General features: G+C 37.6%; 1 protein-coding gene and 1 long non-coding RNA gene across 3 annotated transcripts in view; one reads left to right on the top strand and one right to left on the bottom strand.

Annotated features, from left to right (window-relative positions):
- LOC135217990 (WW domain-containing oxidoreductase-like) overlaps positions 1 to 14,391 on the top strand; it is a 294,208-nt gene that overhangs the window by 209,623 nt on the left and 70,194 nt on the right. The window contains exon 6 of the mRNA XM_064254121.1: positions 10,096 to 10,281. Within this exon, the coding sequence (XP_064110191.1) occupies positions 10,096 to 10,281 (186 nt within the window). The remainder of the gene's footprint in view (positions 1 to 10,095; positions 10,282 to 14,391) is intronic.
- Positions 10,330 to 14,391, bottom strand: part of LOC135217991 (uncharacterized) — a 48,727-nt gene continuing 44,665 nt past the window's right edge. The window contains exon 4 of one of the 2 annotated variants that reach the window (XR_010315254.1): positions 10,330 to 12,274. This is a non-coding gene — a long non-coding RNA (uncharacterized LOC135217991). The remainder of the gene's footprint in view (positions 12,275 to 14,391) is intronic. The other variant, XR_010315255.1, reaches the window with a different exon arrangement.

The raw sequence follows: 14,391 nt of genomic DNA, 5'->3' as shown, positions 1-14,391 counted from the left end.
AAACAAGTGGAACACCCGTACAAATCTATATAAATTAGAGGTAACACTATTTCGGGTCATGACAATAAATGCTCCTTTGCAAAGTCCCGATCGCAGTTTTAGCCTTGAGTTTTTTGAGTTATATAAAATATCGAACCTCAATGACTCAACTCAACTTTAAAAATATGGCTGGATTGCAAGGAATAACATGTCTGTAAAAAACTTTCATCAGGCTAAAATGCGCTGACCAGGATCCCTCACTATTTCAAATTTTAGCAAAGAATGAAGTACAAACAGTTAATATTGTATCCAGTAGTGATAACTTGTCTTATTAGTATTCGCTCAGTTCCTAATAGTTTCGTCATTCATGCTTTGATACGTCACTTTAGAACATAAGAATGCTAAAAACACACAATACGTTGCCGATGGTAATAAAGAGAAGGATCCTAATTATTACAAAAAGAAATAGAAACAGTAGCCCGTTCAGAATCAAACAAGCAAACTCGGTGACTGTGTCACCTAGTCAAGCGGTCAAGGTCAGTTAAATCTGCCGAGTTTTCAAAGCAAAGCAAATTCCACACAATAAGCGACTCTAGCAGAGTGGGGAAAAGCGATGTTGGTTCATACATACCGATATCTTTTTGAATTAAAAAGGATTTTTCCTTTTCCTATGAAACACACGACCGTATAAAGTAATCAGAGCAGGTTTTCGTTTTTTTTAATACGTAAGTTATTATACGTATGGTGGATAAAGCCCGACTGTACGCGCCGTAAAAATTAGAATATCTTGTTTATTTCTTTAGTAGACGTAATATCTGTATTTACGGACTCACCGTCTGTTGTTCGAACTTCTCTAATGAGAAGTCCGGATAAGCGAGCGCTTACAGATACCTCTATAGTTATAAAAAAACGTTGATCTGTATGTAGTGTAATTGTAAGATCCATCTAGGGGTATACAAAATATTATCTTACATCCTGCAAAATAAGGCGTGTTTATCAAAGGAAAATCCTATAAACCTTCAAACATATTAAAATCCGTTTGAACAAAAATGAGACAGTTAATCAAATAATAACTTATATAAAAGAACAAATCATTTGTCTCATAAATTCGTAACATTGTTCAAATGACCAACAGAATTCTCCCACAACCGCAGTCGCACTTTGCACGCAAAATCTCGAGAAGCATGCACCCTCGAATATCTTAGTGCGTGTAAAAAGACTTTGCTGGGAAATGAAATTTTAATCCTTCCCGACACTCTGAAATATAACGATTCCGCGAACAAAGCCCTAAAAGTGTACATATCGTGGATACGGAAGTTATAAAGATCGCATTTTTTTTTTATTGTTGCTAATTTTTAATCCCGCCCAACCAGTCGTAGATGAATCTCTCTGATAATCTATCTAAAGTAATATCCGTAAAGTCATTCAAGCAGAGGTGATTCAGCAGAAATTTTTTTTATCTTTTACCTGAATACCAGGAAGTTTCTCCACTGGCGAGTGATCTCTGGAAAAAAACGGATGTAATTTAACACAAAACACGGTCTAAGGACAAACATAAAGCTATTTACGTACCTTCGTATAGATTTCTCAATGAAATTTCAAAATAGAGATAAATGACGAAGTTGAAAAATGTTAGTAATAGGAGTCATTAGGAAATCAAATAGCCCATATAATTTTTCTCCTCAAACGTCATGCCATAAAAGATCGGACTTGGCGTATCTGCGCAGATTACGGTCGCTTAAACAAGGAAACGACTTCCGATAGTTTCAGTGCGATGTACCGACGACATCTTATCTCTGTTAGGTTAGAATAAATTTTTTTTCACCAACTTGGACTTACTTAAATGCTTTTACCAGATACCATTACCTAAGTGATTGTACCTCATACACTGTTTTTCAGCACACTCAGGGGACATTATCAATTTTTACGTATGCCTCCGGCTTACGTTGCGCCCCAATTACAATATAGTGTTTGGAGACTTTTAGGGGATAACCTACATGCCTATATGGATGATCTTGTAATCTTTTCTAATACCTTAGAAGTACATTCACATAAACTAGAGCTAGTCTCAGAGTAAAATATATAAATGTGAGTTTTTAAAACCGAACATGTTTATCTAGGTTTTATGTGTCTTGTCAAGGTCTTAAAGTAATCCATGGTAAGGTGTCGGCTATTCATAACTTTCCGGTACCTATTAACGTAAAAGGGGGATACAGCACTTTTGAGCAATAGTGGGTAGTACAATCGGTATGTAAATATGTAACTCTTCAATCATGACAGCTCCTTTAACAGATCTTACGAAGAAGAGCGTAGATTTATTATGGTCTAAAAAGCATCAACAGGCGTTCGATATCTTAAAAGCGGAATAATTGCAGCTCACCTAACTTAAAAAAATCCCTGATTTAAATAAGGAATTTTTTTTTTATTGCAACAGACGCCTCAGACCAAGGGGTAAGAGGGTATTACTTCATTAATATGATAAACAGTTCTTTCCTATAGCTTTTTATTCACGTAAACTAAAGCCCTCTGAAAGTAAATATGCAGTAATAGCTCAGGTAAGGGCTAGGTAATCTTTAACTCCAACTAGTTACATTTTAAGTTCATAATCTATGGCTATCCTGATAAAGTCCTTACCGAACATGAGTCCTTTACCGAGTTTTTCAAAGGCTTTAATCACAGTCCAAAAGGAACTCGGTGACAAATGATCATTCAGGTCTTTGGAGCCAAGATAAGATATCTACCTGGGAAAGCAATTATCATAGCTGACGCATTATCCCGCAATCCCGCACCATACTGCAAAGAACCATTAATTAGACTAAAAAAATATAGAAACATCCGTGCCTATTGTTAAAACCGTATCTAAACAAGAAAATTCCTTAACCCAAGAGATCGCGAGCATTGAATATCTGGGTCGGAGCGCAGAACTGTTACAAACTGAACAAAGCAAGTGTCAACAGCGATAAGCAAAACAATAAACACCAAACAATAAACACTTCGAAACGGAAACAGGGTCAGTGGCTAGGCAAAAAACAATAAATACTTCGAGCAGAAACCCTAAAGCAAAAGTATATTTATAGTATGTGTATCAGAATAATGTAATCAAATGTAATATTATATGTAGGTCTGTGACGAGGAAAACCCGAAGAACACAGCAGATGACTAACGACCAGGTAGTAGTAATAATCTCTTTCATACCAATCGTCATAAACTGGTTGCATTCCGTCATCCAGGTTTCCCTACTATGCACAGAAAGCCAAATCACTGTTTTACTGGCCTACGATGCTTACAGATATAAAAAAGCATATAACTGATTGGTGTAACACGTGTCATGAAAACAAGGGATACACTAAGACACCTGTCAGTTTAAGGGCCTATCCTGTGCCAAATCAATCCTTGAAAGAATATACGTAGAATTATTAATCGAAATTACGAGTCTGACAGAGGGAATAAACACTTCTTAGTGTTAATAGTTCCTTGACACGTTATATAGAATTAATAGCACTAAAAACAAACACCGCAATTGAGTGCGTTACGAATATTTATGAGTGCTAAATCAGTAAATAATGGAATTCAAACACATAATAATCTGTGACTCGGGTGGCGTAAATCAATAATAATCTCCTTAACACGTTGTGTGAATTCCTATCCATTAAGAAAAACCAGTAATATATTTATCGCCCAGAGTCAATCGGTTTGGTAGAATAAGAGATAAATCAGAAAGTGTCAATGTCTTACGAGTTACAACTCGTGATATTGGATCCGAACTGGATTATAGCGGTTCTCGCGGTTTTAAATACCTTTATCATTCATATCTTGTATCTGTAGAATTGATGCCGCGAGTAGCCTTATACGGTACACCGCTAGAACACTTTTCCACATATTCAAGCCAACCATTAATTTATCAAATATATATATATATAAAATATATAAATAAATAAATATAAAAAAATAAAATAAATATGGATACAAGTGGAGTCAATATAATACACTCCGTAAGAAGTCGGAAGGGTTACAATTTATAATAAAAAAGGAATCACGATAAAATCAATAAGCAAAACGTAACCATAGGTTATTAAATATCCAAATATATATGCGTAAAGATTTGAACTCTAACTTAACGCTTTAGTAATGACAAATAAGCTAAAAGTTCAAACACATATCAAAACCTACTGACATATTGTCTGTCCCGGTGATTTATATTCGTAGTCAAAAAAAAAAAAAAAAAAAAAAAAAAATATATATATATATATAGTATAATAAATAAATAAATAAATAAATAAAATAAAAGAGACTTTAAAGTCAGGAAGTCTAGAAGTGAAAATGTTTATCTATGGAATAATCCTATATGAATCTTATACAGGGCTAATAATATATATAGAATTTGTATGGAAACCTTTTTCATTAGTTTCAATAAGGAATATTTAATTTAACATAATTACAATTATGCAGATTTCCAACATGAAACTAATATATTGTTCAATTTTGGTACTGTTTTTTTTTTCAGACATTCTTCTCATGTGGGTCGAGTATTAAAAAACAAAAAATTTATCCTAAAGTCGTATCTCTTACAGCAAGTAACGTAACTCTTAGCTGGCTGAGAGCAATCTCCTGCCAAGTGACGACGTCATCATTGCCGTATCAGCATTTGTTCCTTTTAACCTCAATAATCTGCTTACACAGGCTTCATCTCGCGCTGCAAAGCAGGTTGACTGGAGAAAGGAATGCTTAGCCCGAACTTCTCATGGGCAAGGCAGACGTTAGGTACAAGTGTCTATCGGTATGCGCAATGCAACTTGCAATCATTTTAAAATTAATGAACAAAATAAGCAAATAGAATTTCTATAACAACAAAATGAATTAATTTTTTTTTCTGAACCTCATAGACATTTAGAAGTATCAAGATATGTATATATGAAATATTTACTTGCAACATTAGCCTATTGCAATTCAAGTAAAACATTCATGGGAAAATGTCACATTTTCTTGAAAAACCCAAAGTTTATTTAGAAATTAGTTACATAGTGGGTTTTTTCGTTGCACCTCCTACCTATTAATAAAGTTTTTAAAATTAACCTCAGAGGATGCGCGCGAGAAAATTGAATATGAAACTTTTGTTAGGGCACATAGGATCAGATTTTATCACAACTTAATTTCAGTTAGCATAGAGAAATACAGAATCATGATTAATCTTCTCTTTGACTCTTATGTTGCCTGGCAATCTTACAAATAGCTCCGTTTCACACTTCTTTGTCTAGTAACTTACTACCAGTAATATCGAATTTTCTTTGGGATTCGTATTGAATATCTGTTTATTTTTTCTAATTATGGATATTTTTACAGTCCTCATAGACCTGGATAGGTTCACTCATTGTTAATGCCATGGATAAAAAAGTTTGTACAGCGGACTCTTTTGAATTCCAAAATATCAGCGAATTCATGTGGGTTAAGTCTGGTCTAAATGGCTCTCTCCCCTCCCGTATTTGGATGTTGTCTGAATTTACTTTGCCCTTGTGACAAGTATAATTTAACTTGCAGGCTGATTAATGGGAACCTGGTTACAGTATCCTGCAGTACGAGAGTTTCACATCGCAACTTCAAAAAAATCGTTCGTCGCAGCGGACGACTACAGTCAAGTAACAACCGCCTACAATGTGAAAGGAATAAGCACCATCATGGACTTCTTCGACCGACACCGTATCTCGTCGTTAATCTCGTTTTAATGCGGAATGCTCCGGCGGCTGTCGGAATCGACTACGAATGGGACATACTTCCGACAAATTACGACCCGAAGGATATTCAACTCTACTTTGCTGGCGAAGGACTCGTGCTGGGGATGTTTTTTTATTCATCGCGAACGTAATCCGGGTGTAGCTTAGGATGCAGAGAATAAGTATTTGAGCGCAAAATAGAACGTTGGACCCGCCCTTCCCAGGCAAATTTTCCCCTTGTTTTAACCATTGAAAAAGGCCGTTTCATTGGCTATAGGTGGTTGTCTGGAACTGTGTAATGGACGAAAAGTTGTTCGAAAGCTAGTTAAATGTGAAGTAGTATAACCTCGGTCATGTATCCTATATATATAAAGTATCATGTATCCTATATATAATTGATCATAAATAACAGAGTTGAAATATATCTTTGCGTGTACGCAATAGGAATCTCTTATATAAATGATCATAAATAACAGAATCTAAATATATCTTTGCGTGTACGCAATAGGAATCTATTTAAAGTGCACATATATTAATCATAATTATATGAATCCATATACATATGTATTAACAAATCAGGTAGCCTATAATCAATCTGTACTTACCTTTATCTTACCAATATCTGCAGGTATTTATGAGTTAGTATATTGATTAATGAATCAGATACATAACAGTTAGCATAAAAATCAACGAATCAATCAGCATAAACATTAATAATTTTATCAATTCATATATGAAATTTTTTATCAGTTAAAATATGATTTTTATCATGTTAATCTTCATTCTATGCAATTGTCAGAGTACATTAGTATTTTCTGTAGCATATGTATCTTAATGAAATGAAGTGAAAAAACTGTATCATTATATATCCTGTGATCACTATTATTTACCAATATCATTGTTTTATATTTTATTACTTGAATCAATTCATGTACACCATGAATTTTTATTTACTTATAATATATATATTCACATAGTGTCTGTATCACACTCCTATAAGTCAAATGCAAGTCCAGTTTGAGTAATATTCAGTAGTTTGGGTTTTGGTAGCTGACCGAGTGATGTAAGTGTTTACATAATAAAAATATGGAATGTTAGTCCATATATATAAAAGTCTAAAACTAAAGAGGTCAACCAGATTGCTTGCAGGAATGTGATCAGACTAGAGACGCTAAAGATGACGTATACAATAAGTATGTAGGCTAAGATAACATGCCGTCACCTATAGTCATTCAATTGTTTATAAACATTAGTCCAAGCTCCCTGCTTGAGACAACTACCGCCTACGTGATCTGTAGCGTGTCTCATTTTGATTGTGTGTTCGTATGAAACTATGTCATTTGTATGTATGTTCATATGTTCGAACTACTGTCTGTTCCTTCATAACTTGTAACAGAGATGGTAGACGAGCAGAACAGAGTTAGTGATCGTCATTAGAAGACCTGTACCTCTTTACCTAAGCTTTATCATGTAGAGGAATAGGATTAGCCATCATCATTGGCAGAAGCGATCAAGCTATCGTTATTAGAAGACTTATACAATCATACCTGATCTTCACCATGTAAAACTTCAGAAGAATATATAATTTTTTATACTTAGTGTTTTCTACAAGAACCTCACTGAACCATGAGTTTAACACATCGTCGTAAAGATAATACCGACTTCGTAAGTGATTCTACAAAACCCCAGACACTCCATTGAAGATGGAAGTGCAATAGATTATCGCTAGTCTAACATTACCTCATAGGGCGCCTTATCATACAAGGCACAAGCCCTAATACATGGACAGTGTGCACAAAACACTTTGACAAAGTGAAATTAGGTGGGAGCGTCGTCTGCCATTGTCCGCTTTTGCCCACCAGCATACTGCGCCTGCGCCAGATATGCTTAATTTGTTTACAAACAAATCTCTCCTACATGTTCACGACACAGTTACATAAGTTGCGTACATCAGCATATCTCTTACGTATGACGTAATTGCCTTTGCGGCAGTTGCCGTCTGCAAAAAACCGTCAAGAGTGGGAGTGCCGTAGATCGTCAGTGACATACGTGTACGACTACGTATGTCGTCAGCCTCATCTCAATGTATGTAATGCTGTTGTAATCGTACATTGCATACATCGTACTGGTGTCGCAATTAGCCGATTTTTTTTTCTCATTTTTTTTTTTCTTTTTTTTTTTAGCCCAAGGTCTGCGTTTGCTTCGTTTGTTATTTCCAGAGGCTCCCAGAACATTGTTTTGAGAATTTGTGGTCTCAAATCCAGTCATTTATCCAGCTGGTATCTGGTTACTGGACAAGGTATCTTGTACTTGAAGAGAGTTGCTATGTGAAAATTTCCTTTAGGCCCCTTAAGAATCAAGGGAGACATCAGGTCTGAGTGTTGAAATACGAGTTGAGTAGTGTTGTCACCACTTGTAAGTTGAAGCAAGGATTCAGTTGTTTTTCACGATCAGAAGAAGCGCGAGTTAAATCGTCATTCTTCCGTTTTTTTTTTTTTTCTCAGACTCTATCTTTACTATGGCTCCTCTAGAAATTCACATAGAAGCAAGAACACGATGGTATTACAGAAAATTGGAAGAACAACTAAAAGGAATTCATTAGTAATGTCAGCAAACAAAACATTAATGAGGATAAATGCTAAGAGAATCTTGAGGGAATGAGGCAAAAAATGGGGTTTGTATACTTTTACAACTTACTATTTTTAAACCATTACTTGAGCAGTCACGTGATAGCCAGTGTGCCTTTCATTTTGCTTATATTTGCTAATTTTGTTGTTTTCTATCTTACTCCATGTACTCATACTCTGCTTTCTTCTTTTTCTCCATTTTAACGTCTCTTTTCTTTGTTGCCAATTGTTGCAGTTGCTCTGCACCAAGTTTCCTACTTCAGTCACGGTTGCATCATTAACTGCGTTGCAGAAGCATATTTGTGTTCACTGTGCCAATTCATCCTTTTGCTATCCTACTCACTTCACCACTTTATTCTGTTCTATTTCAAGAGAAAGTTCATTTGTTAATAACGTACTTTACTGTGTAAACTATGAATCTTTGAACATTTGCAAAATGCAAGACGACGAATGTAATACATACATTACAAAATTTCCAAATGAAAGTGTAATATTTTGAACTGAATTCTGTTTGGGATGATGTAAAAAGTACGATTAATATCCCCTCGATGCATTTATTGTACTAAGCCTCTAAAAATTCCTCAAAACAAGAGTAGGGGCAGCATCACAGCTAAAGAACTGGCATTATCAGAGGTACTTTTCCCAAGCAAGGAAAATCACAATTTCGAGAGCTTTCTAATCTTCACAGAAATTCTTAATCCCGTTTGTGCATCATTTAACTTCATTATCAAGACTCAAGTACGTATTTAGCATATTCTACCATATGTTCTTCATCTCCTCCCCAAGAGTTTTTTGCAAGTCACTTTAGCATTTCTCTATTGTTTATTGTATTTCAGGTCTCGTTCGATATCCAAGGTTTCTCTGCACTATTTAAATCATATCTTAGTACAGTACTTCTTTTTCAGCAGATTGATATACATTCCTGATGTTAATTCAGTTTTCAAAGATTGCCTGCTCTTCATCAGATATGATTTCTAGAATTGCATTGTTTTTCGACATTCAGGTTAAAAAGCGATCTTAATCTTCAAGGAACCTCATTATATGACACCTTGTCAGCTTTTTTGTCGGGTATTTTTAATTTCGTTTTCAGCGTGGCAATGATAAGTTGGGGGATACCTCTGGTACTTGCTGCTTTAGTCCCTAACATTCCCCAACATTCTTTTCAGCTTATGTGATCTATTTGATGACTGTGACTCATCAGGAAATGTCCAATTGCATTTGTGAATGCCCTTGTGCTGAAAAAACAGAACCTCCAGTTTACAGAGTATTTGAAAATATACAGTACAAATATCTTTAACAGTTCTTATGCTTCTCAAATACAAAGTTATTACAGTATTTTGTAATCATAATTCTTTCTTCTCGCGTCGTTTCACTAGAGCATTTCAGGATTCCAGACAAAGAAAAGGAGACTGCAATAGTATGTGAGCGAGGAGACAGATGTGTATCAAAGGATGTCTCTTTGTCCTCTAAAATATACAATTGTTTTATGGGATTTTGAAAATTAATGATACAATCGCAAAAGGTTCAGAGAACGCAGTTTGATCTAAAGGCTCATAATAGAATATCCCATTTTGCCCAAGCAAAATGATTGTCAAAAATAATATATAGGCTTGATCAAAAAAATACATAATTATCTTCACCTTTATATATTGTAGCAGGAACCTTACTAAATTTGACTTTGTCACATCAGGAAAATTAACTTGAATTTTGAAAATAAAATCATTTTAATTGGCGAGAAAAATCTTGTTTTTGTATGTAAAAGGATTATTTTTATTTTGCAGACGGTGTGACATTTTAGTACTGAATGCCGGAGTTTTTGGGCTGTCGCATTCTACTACCGAAGATGGTTTTGAGACTGTGTTCCAAGTCAATCATCTGGCTCAGTTTTATCTAGCTTTATTGCTGCAGCCGCTACTTGTGAAATCTACTCCATCAAGAGTCGTATTTGTAGCAGCAGAAAGTCATCGGTAAGGATATATTCTCTAAAGGTACCTCTTTAAGACATCTTATTATTTGACAGGACAGAAAACTCACTGTGTTGCATCTCTTAATGTTGGAAAAAATATTATGAAATTATTAGTTTTTCAATCTTAAAGTTCTCGTAGCATCATGTTCTGTTTCATTTTCGAGGATAGATGAAATCTTCAATTTTCTGTGATGTTCGATTCTCTTAATATATGTTTAGTTCTGGATGGGAAAAGATTTGGAGGTTATAAAATGACTCTGATGATCCTCAACCTAATTTATTTCCTTAATACTACAGAAAGGAAACTTCATTTTTTATCTCTATAATTCTTCAAAACATATCCTCTTATACCCAAATTGGCCTAACTTAATACTACTGTAAGGACAACACTTTTTCCCTATTTTTATCGTAACCAATCATCAAGTCGCTTTGTCCTTACTTCCATCCGATAGAGCGTTCCGCGGCCTTTTCGCTGATGTATAACACTTGCAATTCCATTATATGTATGCTTTATTATATCTAAATGAATGTCTGTAAGAAAACACAAATTTACCGTCTCGGAGTCATTTCTGTTTGCGGTGCGAGACTGCACTACATATCCGTCCGCACCTGTCTATGTCAACCCAGATTGTCTGTAAATAAATTATCAGTACCCAGCTACCTGTCTTAATCTCTGGTCCTCACAACTGGTGACCTCCCGGAGTTGGCGACACAAGCGGTTTAGGCCCAGCCTTTAACGGACTAAATACGGCCGCTCACCTTCAGAGAACCTTTAACGGACTCAATACGGCGCCACAGTTTAGGTCTCTGAAAACTCCACTGCGAGGACGACCAACGCCATTAACGGACTAATCACGGCACTGCTTCCCAGCGTGTTTTGGCGTTTATTTCGAGGACGGGTAGTTGGGTGCTGGTCACCCAACACAAAAGTCAGGCGGCGGTCCAGAAACATCCATCCGACCTCGCGGCCTCCTTTGTCTCACCTGGGGGACACCAGATATCTTCTCGACCCGCCGCAACTGCGGGCCTCCTCGGTTTTTCCCCCGGCGCCATTGCCGCACCTGCGAGTCCCCAGATGAAAGCCCCTGCCTGCCGGCGCCGCTGCTATAAGCCAGGGACGTGCTTTACCCACCCGACGTCGCTGCCTGTGGGCTTCCCCTGCCTGCCGACACTGCTGCTATAAGCCAGGGACGTGCTTTACCCACCCGACGTCGCTGCCTGTGGGCTTCCCCTGCCTGCCGACACTGCTGCTATAAGCCAGGGACGTGCTTTACCCACCCGACGTCGCTGCCTGTGGGCCTCCCCTGCCTGCCGACACTGCTGCTATAAGCCAGGGACGTGCTTTACCCACCCGACGTCGCTGCCTGTGGGCCTCCCCTGCCTGCCGACGCCGTTGCTACACCGAGGGACCTGCTTTACCCACCCGACTCGTCGCGCCGCACACGTGGGCCTGCTCGGCCCCCTGACGTCGCTGCCTACCACGACCCCCTAAAGAATTCAAACCTAATTCATAACCACTTTTTCCTCCCTAACCATCAGAATAATGTTAAAGTAATTAAAGAACCATAATATAATTCTGTCTTAATACTATCAAATGAACTCCAGATACTAAAGTTCCCCTAATAATGTTCTATGAGACCTCTTCAGATTGGAAATCAGCTTGCTCATTATCAACCAGTCCGTATTAAGGTTTTGATATCCTTCTTCTTACTTGAAAATTCAACACCTATTTTGTTTCTCCTTTAACTGCTGTCGAAGTTTATTTGATGTAAGCGTGTCGAGATCGGCACCTTTTAGGGATATCGTCATATGGAGGAATGGGGAGAAGGATGGCACTTATCAAATGTTTTTGTTTCTGCAATCTAGCATCTTTGAGTTCCTTATATTCTTATCTCTTCCTCTGTCTTCAACAGTCCTTTTACAGTAATTGGCTTCTTTTATATTCCCAACTTCTCAAGTCTTGGTTTGAAGGGGAGGATACATTGATACAGCAACTGCAAGTCAAAAAAATAAATAAATAAACAATTAAGAATAATTATTCACACAAAAAAAAAAAACACCCAAACAACATCAGACATTCACAACCACTAAAAACAAAGCACTATGGTTTCAAAAACACAAACCTCTTCTTACAAACCCAGTTCAGCCTACCAAACGACCCCTTACTGAAATAAATCTCATTTCCCTTTTTTTTTCATCCTTTCTTATCAACATCCCTTTCTTACTACCCATTCATACTCCGGAACTGGACTTTAACTTCGGGTCCATGGCCTCTCTTTTACCACCTCTTCTTCACTGGCTAGATTCAGCCTGCCTTGGTTCATCTGCTTCAACCCCACTAACACCTGACGTGACTTCTGTTATGGAGAAATGATGTAGTGGTTGCATTTGACAACGTTCTCAAGGGTCGCCTGTGAGAGAGAGAGAGAGAGAGAAAGGGTGTGAATGATGAATGGGTAGTTGCTGAGTGAACTGCCTGTTTGGCGGGGGTGTTGGTTCGTTGAGAAACAGTCAGTCAGTGTGAGGAGCAGTCAGTCAAGGAAGACATTCAGAGTGAGAAGTATTCAGAGTCAGTAGAGTTGTCTGTGTGTTGTTTCACATAAGTTTTGAGTAATTGAGTTCTGTTGTACTTGTGTCTGTCTGTGGTTGTCGAGTTGATGAGCGGTTTGTCGTGTATGCTGTTTGAGAGTTGGTGCTTGTTTGGTTTTTTTTATTGTGTTGGATGAGCAGTTTGTTGGTGACAGTGTTGGTGTTGTTGTGTTTGTTGGTGTTGCATTTTGGGTTGCTCCTGGAGTTTTTCCGACGGCCATACCATGTTGAAAACACAACTTTTTGCCCTGATTGTGTCAAGTTTCCTGGTGAGTAAATGTGTTTGAGATTGTGTTTTTTGCCTTGTTGAACCAAGTGTCCTGTTGGTAATTAAGTCATTAAGTGTGGCTGGGGGAAATTTGTAAGCCAGGAGTGGTTAACGTAAATATAGGGAGGTCTTGCTTGCTTTTGTTTTTTTAGCTTGTGATCCCTCCACATAATTATTGGCAAAACCAAACAGGGACTGCAGTGGAGGGTGTAATAGGATGTTTGGGACAGCAGGGTCAGTATGGAAGGTTTGGATGAATTGATGAAACTTAGGGAGGAACTTCGGTTGGCGAGGGAAGCTAAGAAGGAAGTGGAAGTGGAAGTGGAGAATGAGAGCTTGAGGATTGAGTATGAGAAGCATAAGAGGAGTTGGAAGAGTTGAGAGGGACAATGAGGAGTGCGGAAGAAGGAATGAACAAGGAAGTGAAGGGTACTGAAGAGTGAATGATTGAGAAAGTGGATGAGAAGTTGGAGATGATGATGATCGTTGTGAGGGAAATGGTGAAGGAACTTCTCGAAAAAGGGGTTGTTGGAGATGGGCTTCCCGGATCGTGTGACGAATTCGGAGTAATAAAGAAGGTAGAAGAGCGAGTGGATGGGGGTACGAGTGATGAAGGTCATTTGTTTGTGATAAGTGAAGGAAAGAAGGGGAAGACACAGGATAAGGATAAACCTGAGGACAAGGATAAGAAGGGAGCTTAGAAGAAGAAAAAGAAGCCAAAGGAAAAGAAGACTGGTAAGAATGATGGACAGGATGAGGATAAGACAAGGACAGATGATGGTGGAAAAAGGGCTGAGAATAAGGGACAGGATTAGAGTGATTCGGACGGTGGTAGGTGAGAACAAGTAGGTAAGAAGAAGAAGGGTAAGAAGAGTGTAGCTAGGAGTATGGATGTAAGTATGGAAGTGAATTCACTGTATTCGGAAGAGGTTAAGGGGGTCAGGATGGAAGTAGCAGAAGTGAGAGTGAGCAAGAAGTACAAAAGGCTGTGTATATGAGAGAGGTACCTCGATGTGCACGATACAAGGAATATGGCAGTAGGGATATAGTGGACTTTTTTAAGGAATATGAGAAATATTGCACAGCAATGTATGGGGATAATAAGAGTGTTTGGGTTGGGGAGTTAGGGGAGTTTTTGACAGGATATTTGTTGAGTATGTATGGGATAATGATTAGTGTAGGGGATGTGTCATACGAGTGTTAAGACTAGGATTATGGAGCAGGCTAGGAGGGCAAAGAGTAGCGTTAGTTATA

The sequence above is a fragment of the Macrobrachium nipponense genome, chromosome 9, assembly GCF_015104395.2.
Source record: "Macrobrachium nipponense isolate FS-2020 chromosome 9, ASM1510439v2, whole genome shotgun sequence".
NCBI classification, from domain to species: Eukaryota; Metazoa; Arthropoda; class Malacostraca; order Decapoda; family Palaemonidae; genus Macrobrachium; species Macrobrachium nipponense.
Note: the sequence above shows the minus strand (reverse complement) of the source record. Positions and strands in the feature narration are given on the sequence as shown.